A 12,055-nucleotide genomic window follows, 5' to 3' on the forward strand; every position below is an offset into this window, starting at 1 on the left:
ATGGAGCTATGACTGTTCCCCAAGAATTTACCTCATTTGCAATCTCAGTGTACTACAATCGAGCCTTGTTTTTCTGGAGTTTTTTAAGTAATTGCACAGGCCATATTTGGAGTGCTGGATATATTAGGGTTGCTAGTTCCAAAAACAGGGCATCAGTTTTGCCCTGTCATGTCTAGTTTTAGAGGTATGCCAAGGCTTCATTAGTGAAGCTTCCTTAAGAGTGGCTTTCTCATGAGGAAGCTGCTTGAACCATTCACTAAAGAGGCTATGCCGTATCTCCAAAATGAGACATGATGGGGCAAAACTGATGCCATTTTTTGAATCAGTGTCTCAAATATAATATAATCACCATAATATAATATATTATATAATATATGATATAATCACCATAAATTTTGGAAAAAAAAATTTCTCAGTTTTTCAGGCCTGTGTTATCTATTAAACAGTTTCCATAAAGGTGTGTGTCATTTTGATCATAATTACAATGTAGTTTCCTTTGTTCGTGTTATATGACTGAGTTTTAAATGAATTAGCATCATATTATTAAGCTGGGTTTGTATCTCTCCTTATGTTCTTATTTTATTTTATTTTCATTTCTTACAAAATGTAAGGTGAAAAGAACAAAAAATGCATGGAAAAGTGTGTTTTTATTTTTAATAAAATATAATTTCAAAAATATTTTTAAAAGTAATAAGAACATTTTATAAAATAACTCTGGATTGTATTTTGCTGTTCTATCATAAATACGAAATTCTGATAGCTGTACTAATTCTGAAATCATCAATTTCCTTCCTATTGTCATTGTTAATCATAATCATTTCTTTTTTTCCTTTTGAAGTCAGATTGATTGAAATTGTTGGTTGTATATTGGCTAATTACATGTTTTATTGTACATCAGTGGAATGGCATAGATGTCTCAGGGTCAGAAAAGCATATTTTGTATATCTGCTCTAAAACGTTGGCTTTAGTGCAAAGAAGATTTAACTCTTGTCAAGTGTCTTGAAGGTCACTGGTTGATCTATGGATTAATCTGTTTAAGAGTGAAACCCAGCCAGCGACAGGTCTCTGTGTGTCTGTATATTTGTGTGTGTGTGGCTGGCTGGCTGCAATAGATTTACAATTTTGAATAATGCTTTTAGTCAGACCATGAAACTCTGGTGTAAAGCTTATCTCTGATCTTTGACTTTTGCTGTACTCATGGGATCCTATGTACGTCTTGAAGGGGAAAAGGGGCCATGAATTTCTTAACATTTGACACCTGGCTCCACCAGGTTCCTTGTCCACAGTTTTAGACACAGCACTTTTCCAAGACATTAATACACTTTAAGCCGTTAAGCTGTATGACTAGTGGGTCATAAAAAACTATTGTGCTTAGTCTTTCCTTCGCAGATGGATTATCATCTTGACATGTAATCCTTTTTTTCACTTTTGTCTTTTTTTCCACAGCTGTTGTGAACTTGGACAACTCTGTGGTTGACTTAGAGACCCTTCAAGCCCTTTATGAGAATGTGAGTAACAAGGCGAAAATATACATATGCTGATTGTGTGTCCCTAGGAACACTTCGTGTTTGCCTGGAATGTAGTTTGTGGCTATGAACATGTTGTGATAGAACCGTTTCACACTGCAAATCAAACAGAAAACATTATTTTAGATTTGGATTTTTTTAACCTTTTGGAGTCAGGGAAATTGTGTATCTTTCAAAGACAGGATATTACAAATTAGAGTATTAAGGCACATAGTCTATCAAAATGGGAAGGCATTGTTGAACATTGTGCTGCTGCACACTAAAACATTAGAGGTCTTATTCCAGATTTGTTTTGTGTTTGTTTTAAGTGGGCAGCCAACAGATTTTTTTTGTGGAACTTGTAATTACAATTCATATTGTAATTGTTCAAATACAACAACGACATTGCTACATATTTGCTCACCTTGGGTTTTAAGGTCAGGGATTCCATCTTCTGCACTTTTTGGTGTCAATAAATCTTACTCTTCCTGTGACGTAAGTAAATTTAAAATAAGTCTTTTAAAATCCCTTTTGTTCATGTATTTATGTATTATTGTGTCATTTCAGTGCAGTACTTACATTGTATCTATTCTCCATATCTGCTGTCCTCTTTTCACATGGGGAAAAGAAAGCTGTCAATTCATGAATGAAATTGTGGCTGCCTAAACCTTAAAGAAAAATAAGTCATGTCCGAAGTGCAATGCAGACAGAAGCATGCTGACACTGTGAAGATGCTCTGTAAAACAAGCTGTCTTTACCTAACAAGTTAAGGGACTAATAAGACAACTGCAAGCAGTTATGTTTTGTAGCTGCTGTGACTGTTCAGTTGAAGTTAACACTTCTTCTATACAGTTGATGCCTTACCTACTTATGTTTTACATCAGTAAATTTGCATTCTGAATGCAGAAGTCACAGGCTGGTTCACCCATGTGCCACTATTGGCAGGTAAAGCATCTCAAGCCTTCTTGGGGCACTAGCTGTGTAGAAGCACTACCTCTGCTGCTTTGCAGCAGTGATTTCTAAGAACACAGTACTGTGTTTTTCAAGTTCATGCTCAGCCACATTTCGCCTCTGCAGCACAGTGGGATTTTCCAGATAACTTAGGTCTGTGAAGAAATTTCCAAATGGGTGTATTGGCCACACAGCTAGGACCATAACAGAAATCTAGACCCATGACTCTAGCTACGAACACGTAACTCCTTACTTAATATTTCCACTTTGGAATAGTTTTAAAATTATTTTACCATCTCTGAATTTTAACTGCCATACTTCCAGTAGCTTTGCATGTCGTAATCATAGAGTTGGAAGGGACCCACAAGGTCATGTAACAGGAAATCCTCCTAGAGCAGTGTTTCTCAAAATGTGGGTTGGAACCCACTAGGTGGGTCGTGAACTAATTTCAGGTGGGTCCCCATTCTGTTCAATATTTTATTTTAGTATATTAGACTACCATGGTATATGACTGCATTTGTTACAGACCTGTACTTTTAACAAGCTAGTATGTATATTCTTTTAACAATGATAGTAAATGGGACTTACTCCTGGGTAAGTTTGGGTTGGGTTGCAGCCTTGGACTGTTCAAAATTTTCCTGCTTGATGATGTCACTTCTGGTTATGACATCACTTCTGGTAGGTCCTGACAGATTTTCCTACTAAAAAGTGGGTCCCAGTGCTAAATGTATGAGAATCACTGTTCTAGAGCACTGATACTCAACCTGTGATCCACGGCTGTAGAGAGACCCTGAGAAGTGGTCCGGGAAGACTCAGAAAAAAAGATTGCCTTTGATCACTTCCAGTATGCTCCCCCATGGACCACCAAAGAGGGTAGAGAATGAACTGCCTACAACAAGCAACAAAAGCAGCGACCCACAAATCTTCACTATAAATAATACATCTAATAAATCTATAATTATTACAAATTTAATTGGATTTTTGTGTGTGAAGGGCTCGAGTTGGATGCAGGACCATGAAAAGGGGTACAGAGGGTAATTTATACCTGGGCCAAAAGGGGGCCCAGGAGCCAAAGGAGGGCCCCCAGAAATTTCCTGGAATCTTATATTTTCCAGTTTCACCCAGATTTGCCCATGTGGGATGCTGGGTGCACAGCGGCTGTGGCTGCGCAAGCCAAATGTGCTGGGCCAAGGAATGCCTGCATGACACTCCTGAACAGTGTCAAATCTGGGAGGCAACTGGCCTGCTATAGCTGCTCTTTGGTTTGTGTATCTGCTTACCATGAAGGAGTGTATCAAAGACACAGCTGTGGAACTACAGCTGCTGCAGAAGTATGTTTTGGTACACTCAGGACACTTTCCATTCTGTTGTGAGCCTAAATGTGATGATCTAATTTTCTGCAAATATTTTTTATATTGAAAAAACTTTAAGAGTCTTAGGAGCATAAGAACATAGTTGTTGGCATCCTTCAGTCTCGGAAGACTATGGTATCGCGCTCTGAATGGTGGTTCTGGAACAGAGTGTCCTCTCCAGTGCACGAAGCCTGGGTAAAGTAGATATGGAGGATAAACTGTTACCCATGCAGCAAATCCCTCCTCTCCACGTTGCTGAAATGGTCCAATAGAAAGGCAGAAGCCAATACGGTTGGATCCAGAGGCGTTGCAGGAGTTGCCAGAACGTGACTGTGTTCAGCCATGAACTGCCTCAGGGACCCTGGCTCCGGATTTTGCCTCGAGGTTGACTCCTGATGCCTTTTCCATAACTGGATGTAGCCACAAGGCAGTGGAGGTTTGGGATCAGAGTTTTCCTTCTCTCAGATGAGCTGCCTTCCCAGCCTAAGGAGTCCCATCTACCCGGTGGCTGTTTAGTCACCTCTTACGACATGTACAGCCAAACTGAGGGCCTATTCTTATCCCCAGCCCCCAGGGGATATATTTTTTAATCCTAGTTCTTATTTTATAATGTAGGAACATAAGAACAGCCCCACTGGATCAGGCCGTAGGCCTTTCTAGTCCAGCTTCCTGTATCTCACAGCGGCCCACCAAATGCCCCAGGGAGCACACCACATAACAAGAGACCTCATTCTGGTGCCCTTCCTTGCATCTGGCATTCTGACATAGCCCATTTCTAAAATCAGGAGTTTGCACATACACATCATGGCTTGTAACCCATAATGGATTTTTCCTCCAGAAACTTGTTCAATCCCCTTTTAAAGGCATCCAGGCCAGATGCTGTCACCACATCCTGTGGCAAGGAGTTCCACAGACCAACCACACACTGAATAAAGAAATATTTTCTTTTGTCTCTCCTAACCCTCCCAACAATTTTAGTGGACGTCCCCTGGTTCTGGTGTTATGTGAGAGTATAAAGAGCATCTCCCTATCCACTCTGTCCATCCCCTGCATAATTTTGTATGTCTCAATCATGTCCCCCCTCAGGCGCCTCTTTTCTAGGCTGAAGAGGCCCAAACGCCGTAGCCTTTCCTCATAAGGAAGGTGCCGCAGCCCAGTAATCATCTTAGTCGCTCTCTTTTGCACCTTCTCCATTTCTACTATGTCCTTTTTGAGATGCGGCGACCAGAACTGGACACAGTATTCCAAGTGTGGCCTGACCATTGATTTGTACAACGGCATTATAATATTAACCTTTTTGTTCTCAATACCTTTTCTAAGGATCCCAAACATAGAATTGGCCTTCTTTACTGCTGCTGCACATTGGGTTGGCACTTTCATCGACCCGTCCACCACCACCCCAAGTTCTCTCTCCAGATCTGTCACAGACAGCTCAGAACCCATCAGCCTATATGTGAAGTTTTGATTTTTTTCCCCAATGTGCAGGACTTTACACTTACTGACATTGATTGGAATGTGTTTTGTTTTCTGTACTAATGTATGTAGCTGCTGATACTGTGTGGACAGATAGACTTGGGCTCCACATTGGAAGCACAGTAGATCCAAAGACTCTTCCTGTTGTTGCAATCCTCCCCCTGCCCTGTTTTGCCCCCTCCCTAGCCCTGTCACCACCCTCCCCAACTCTGTTCCACCCTTCCCCTTCCCCTTTGGGAAGGAGCCCAAAAGAAACCTTGTACCACCTGATAAAAATTCCACTTGGAGGCCCTGGTTGCATGTAGTCCACGCCAGTTCCAATTTCTGTCTCAGTGGTCCATGGGCTCCTAAAGGTAGGGAAGTGGTCATGATCATGATTTTGAGGGTCTCTGCAACATGGGGAGCCCTGTGTAGGGTGGTGTGGGGGTTTGTCGCATCCCCGGGAGGCTGCTGCAGGCTCTGGTAAGTGGTAGCCAGCCCCTGCGCCTTTTCAAAGCAGTGCGATCCAGTGTATTGTGTTGCTGCTTTCTCCTTGCCCCCCCCCCCACACACACTTACTGCAACTCAAACTCTCCCTAAGAGTTTGAGAACCGCGGCTCATTGTGAACAAAGGTTTTGACACAACCTTTCTCTTGTTATGCAACTGAGGGCGCAATCCTAACCTACTTTCCAGCACCGACATAAGGGCAATGCAGCTCCAAGGGAAAGGAAGGGCCTCTGAGAGGAATTTTCTCAGGGGGTACAAAGTTTCTTTTGGGCCCCATTGCAAAAGGGAAGGGGTGGCACATAGTGGAGGATGGTGATGGGTGAGCAGAATCGGGGCAGGGAGGGGCAAAACAGGGTGGGGGAGGATGGAGATAGCTGGAAAAGTCTTTGGAGCCCAGGTCTACATACCTGCATGGCATTGGCAGCTAGATACAGTAACATGGAAACCAAACACACTCCTAAGTCTTTCTAAAATCTTTTAACTAGAGAAAATCATGCAGAAAATTAGCATCATCATATTTCGGCTCCTACAAGAATGGAACATGTCCTGTGTGTACCAAAACTTGCTTCTGCAGCAGCTGTAGTCTTGCAGCTGTGTCCCTGAGCTCCTATACGCTCCTGCATCGTTAGCAGATCCACAAGCCAAAGAGCTACAGCAGCAGGCCAGTTTTTTCCCAGATTTGACACTGTGTTCAGGAGTGTCATGTATGCATTCCTTGGTCCAGTATATATGGCTTGCCAGTAGCTGCAGCTGCACACTCGTCGTAATAGCCCCAGCATCCCGTGTGGGCAACAAATCTGAGTAGATAGGAAAATGTAAGATCGCAGGAAATTTCTGGGCCCCATTCTTTGGCTCCTGGGCCTCCCTTTTGACGCTGGCCCCGGGTACAAATTACCCCCTTTACCCCCCTCTCCTAGGCCCTGAGGAAGGGAACAAACATTCCCTTACTTTGAGGAGGCCTCCGTGAGCGCCACCCACCTATAGGATGCAGCACACGCCCCACTGCAACAGCTATGCCTGTGATGGAAAGTTGGTTAGGATTTGGGCCTGAGCTGCTTCAGAGCACCAGCAAAGGACTCTCTTGCCTTGTCCTCCATAGTGCAAACAGAGCCTAGATAACAGGTTCTGTTAGAGTTTCTCCCTTTATATATTTCAGCTGCTGACTCCTGTGTATGAGTCAAGATGCAACTGAAGGAGAACGAGCAGCTGAAGTGCATATGGGGAAGAAATCTGCCAAATGGTCTATTGAAGTTCACACTGTGGGTTGTGGAATGGGGCCAATGCTGTATCCCTTGCTCTTTTCAAAGTATGGACCCTGTTAAATATTAGTTGCTGAGCTGAGTTTTTTTTAACTGCGATGCATATCTGAAGGCATGTTTAAAAATAGAATGTGTTCCAACACTATCAACAAGTTTGTAGGCTCAGTCTGATTTCCTGTATATAGTTGGCTATTATTAAGTTCTGCAACTACCACCAAAAAGGCTTTGCTGTGAAAGTGCATAAAGCTGAGTCCAGGAAATGATGGTGGGATTTTGGGCTACAGAAAAAGAGGAGAAGGAAGGCTGTGTCCATAAAAGGATGTTATATATAGGTAATCATCAGCACCTTTAATTGGACCTATCAGGAAAGTTTGGCAATGGAACATTGGTTGGGCGGATGTAACTGATGCATGTGAAGGAGGAAGGAACATCATGATGAGGAAAGTCTTTTGTTGCTGCTAGAATGATGACATCACAGACAGGCAGATGGCAAGAGAAAGCTGCTGAAGGAATGGCCAGGCTACTGGTTCATGGAGGTTGGCACTGCCTTGTCTCTCAAAAGTTGAGGGAGGAAGATGGTGAAATCTGATTCACTTGGAGACTCCACATCTTTGCTTCTTGGACTTCAGGACCACTGGATTGGCAAATGTTGACATCCATCCCTATTTTAGAGTGTCAAGGAGAAATGAGTGAAAAGTTAGTCAAGGCAGTTACCGCTGTTGATGATACCCCTCTGTTGAAAAAGGGACTACAACTAAAACCCTGCTCTGCTGCTGGCACCACCACCTCAGCTGTGCTTTGTGCTGTGCATAATCCTTAATTAATTCTTCCCTTAGCTCCAGCTCTTTCATGAGGAGCGTTAAGACTACAGAGAATGAAATATTCCAATTCCCCTTTTGTGTTTCATCCCAGGGTTCCCTTTGGGGCAAGAAGAATTCTCTTCTTGGTGAAGTTCCCCATTCCTCTGCTACCTATTTAAAAATTCTTGATTAACTTACATGACCTCTTCTGTTACTTTTTACTTTAATTGTCAGATCTGAACACTCTTTGCTACACACTTAAAATGTTGCGGTGCTAGTTCTCAGACACTCTATTTGATCTCTGAAACATATGGGAGCATTTGTTTTATGATCTTTATTCAAAATGTAATCACTTTTTTTCTGATTACATATGTTTGGCATGGTGCTTTCCCTCCGAGATGTGAAAGAAGTTTGGGCAGCCTCCAAGTCTAAACACACCCTAATTTCAAAAGCCACAATCCTGAGGGCTCAATTCCTGTTTACTGAGGAATTAAAGTCTTGTTAAACTGCATGGTTACTAAATACATTGTCGTCATCCTTTGTTTCCACAAAAACCTCATATAGTTGATTTAGAAGTATTGATCTGAGCTATATTAGGATAGTAAAGATATTTGGGGCATAATCATGAATATTTTGCTTTTTCATTCTCATAGTTTCTCTATGTAGTTCCTGAAGTTATAGCAGCTTGTGAGCAAAAGTGTTCTAGTGGTCATCGTTTTCTAGACTTTGTGATATCTGTTCATTTATTTTGTTTTATAAAAAGGTTATGAAAATGTGCATAAATAAAAGCTATAGACAAAATAACATACCGGTATATAAGTACCATAAAAGGCTAGGTGAGCATTCTTACATGATTTTGGAAAATGTTTCTGAAAGAGGTTCTTTAAGAACATGGTAACTAAGGGCCCAATACTTTCCAAGTTTCCAGCACTGGTATAGCCGCAATGCAGCCCCAAGGTAAGGAAACAAATATTTCCATACATTGAGGAGGCTTCTGAGACTCCCTCTCCAACACAGGACACAGTGCATACCCTATTGGCACAGCAGCACCAGCACCAGCTGGAAAATTGGATAGGATTGGGCCCTAAGGCTGCAATCCTACATATCAGTGTTTCCCAAACTGTGGGTTGGAACCACCAGTGGGCCGCAAGCCAATTTTGAGTGGGTCGTGAAAATTTTTTGAAACAAAAAAACTTTTGCAAGCACCCTTGCCCCGTTTGCAAAAGAAAATCGTCCGCAGGAATGCTAAACTGTGATATGAGCTAATCTTCATATCCCAAACTAAAATGTCACATTTTTCTGTTTAGTAATTGGCATGCCATAGACCACTTGTTTACCCAGTTTTAGCCTTTTGTCTGGCCTGAAAATCCATAACTGCCCGTCTTGCTCTCCAGTTCAGCCTTCTGGGTACCCTGGAATGACTGTATAAAGGTTTGGGGCAACAGTCCTTGAATACCATTTCTAGGGTAAATCTAGCAAATGTGTACACACATACTATATGTAAGGTCTCTAGCAACCTTGCAGGGAGGTGAGTTGCAGTTCTCTGAGCATGAACTGGAGGTTATCCATGACTTTGTGTACCTGGCTCAACGATCTCCGACACTCATTCTCTCGATACTGAGCTAAACAAGCGCATCGGTAAAGCAGCTACCACGTTTTCCAGACTCACAAAGAGAGTCTGGTCCAACAAGAAGCTGACGGAACATACCAAGATCCAGGTCTACAGAGCTTGCGTCCTGAGTACACTTCTGTACTGCAGCGAGTCATGGACTCTTCGCTCACAACAGGAGAGGAAACTGAGCGCTTTCCACATGCGCTGCCTCCGACGCATCCTCGGCATCACCTGGCAGGACAAAGTTCCAAACAACACAGTCCTGGAACGTGCTGGAATCCCTAGCATGTATTCACTGCTGAAACAGAGACGCCTGCGTTGGCTTGGTCATGTCGTGAGAATGGATGATGGCCGGATCCCAAAGGATCTCCTCTATGGAGAACTCGTGCAAGGAAAGCGCCCTACAGGTAGACCACAGCTGCGATACAAGGACATCTGCAAGAGGGATCTGAAGGCCTTAGGGATGGACCTCAACAAGTGGGAAACCCTGGCCTCTGAGCGGCCCGCTTGGAGGCAGGCTGTGCAGCATGGCCTTTCCCAGTTTGAAGAGACACTTTGCCAACAGTCTGAGGTTAAGAGGCAAAGAAGGAAGGCCCATAGCCAGGGAGACAGACCAGGGACAGACTGCACTTGCTCCTGGTGTGGAAGGGATTGTCACTCCCGAATCCGCCTTTTCAGCCACACTAGACGCTGTGCCAGAACCACCTTTCAGAGCGCGATACCATAGTCTTTCGAGACTGAAGGTTGCCAATACTAGCAACCTTGGGAGCACACTATCCCAATTATTAATAAAATATTTTAAAAAATTGTCTAAATCTTTTTTTGTTTAGTGGGTTGTGATAGATTGTCATTTTTAAAAGAGGGTCCAGGTGCTGAAAATTTGGAAAGCACTGCTATATATACTTAGCTGAGAGTAGGCCTCATGGAAAACAGTGAGGCTGCTGAGTAAGCATGCATAGGATTGTGCTATCCAACTTTCCAGCGCTGATGCAGCTGTGCCAAAGGAGCACGCACTGCACCCTGTGGTGGGGCGGTGGTCATGGAGGCCTCATCACATTAATATTAAGGAATGTTTGTTCCCTTAACTTGGGGCTGTATTCTGGCTGCATCAGTACCAGAAAGTTGGATAGAATTGGGACCTAAGTTTGCAGTCTTAACAGTGCTTCTTAGAAGATAAATCAGTGGGTTTACTTGCACATAACACAATTGGGAGTAGACTGTGAATTTTAGCAATATAAAACTACTTCCTTCTTTATCATTCTGTATAGAAATTTGGGGGTGAAAAAATAATAAAGAATCTCTTGGCAGGATAATGAGTATCTTACAGCACCCTAAGCTATTCATCACACATTCTCTAGGACCAAGTGTTACTTGGGAAGGAAGGAAGAAGCAGGTGGCAGAAGGATCCCTTCAGAGCAGAAGAGGTGCCATACAGCCACCTCCTTAGTGGCAAATGAAGTGTGGAGCCTCTGATTCCTCAAATTGTAGCTGGCCTCTCTAACCATACCCGTTGTGGTACAGCCTTTCATTTTGACAATGGGTGTAAAATGAAGATAAATGTATTATGAAAAAGTAATTTGAGGAAAATGGGGTGCTTACAAGTTTTCGATGTTTTCTGCTCTATTTTATTTTCTTGAAACAGCAGTCACTAAAATGAGTGATGCAGTAAACTAAAATTCCTGAAGTCACCATATCAACCACAGATCTGCATGTGCTGTGATTAATAATGCAATTATCTGAACATTTGAAGAACAATATATTTATGTGCAGCCAATGATTTACGAGGTGAGAATTCTGATGACTGTCTTGCAAGGAGTCTCCTGCCCAAAATGTTTTGCTTTCCCACTTGAAGTATATTTGATGGAGCACTGTGAAAGGATAATCGTATTCTGTTTTGTTGTGCTATATTGCAATTAGCTTATACCCAGTGGCTTTCAGTTTAATTTTTTTTTCAATGTATTATTTCAAAGAAGTGTCAAATGCAATCAGGAGCTAATGAAATTTTATGTGAACCATCTGCTGAATGTTCCCTTTGATAAAATGCCTTTGACAGGAGTAGGAAAGCCTCTTTTTATTTCCTACTATGGAGTGTGCATTTGGCTTCAGTTAAAAAATAAAGACACATATAGCCAAAATGAACTGTGGAGGCTTCAAACTCAAAGCCCAAATAGCATACCACAAAATTCTGCTGGTTTTGCAAGGAACAGACAAGAGAAGCTGGCCAAGGGCCCAATCCTATTTAGTTTTCCAGTGCTGGTGCAGTTGTACCAGTAGAGTGTGCCCTGCATCCTGTGGTGGAGGGGCAGTCACTGGGGCTTCTTCAAAGTACGGAAATGTGTTCCCTTACCCCAGAGCTGCATTGTGGCTACACCAGAGCTGGGAAGTTGGATTGGATTGGGCCCTGCATCTCTAGGTCTGGAAGATGCAAGAGTGTGTTTGCTTAAAGCATTACAGCATTGCATCTTCCCATCATCATAGCGACCTGGCTTGGCTTTCTGTGTTGAGCATAACACAAAAGATGGATGATGCAAAAGGGTTGATGGAATTTTTTTAAAGGCGACTTGCTTAAATCTTCCTGCATCGGATAGCAGCTCATTATCCTTACCTTCCTATTTT

General features: G+C 42.7%; 1 protein-coding gene across 1 annotated transcript in view; it reads left to right on the forward strand.

Annotated features, from left to right (window-relative positions):
- Positions 1-12,055, forward strand: part of FMN2 (formin 2) — a 203,130-nt gene that overhangs the window by 117,062 nt on the left and 74,013 nt on the right. Inside the window, exon 10 of the mRNA XM_066623047.1 lies at positions 1,447-1,508. Within this exon, the coding sequence (XP_066479144.1) occupies positions 1,447-1,508 (62 nt within the window). The remainder of the gene's footprint in view (positions 1-1,446; positions 1,509-12,055) is intronic.

The sequence above is a fragment of the Tiliqua scincoides genome, chromosome 1, assembly GCF_035046505.1.
Source record: "Tiliqua scincoides isolate rTilSci1 chromosome 1, rTilSci1.hap2, whole genome shotgun sequence".
NCBI lineage: Eukaryota > Metazoa > Chordata > Lepidosauria > Squamata > Scincidae > Tiliqua > Tiliqua scincoides.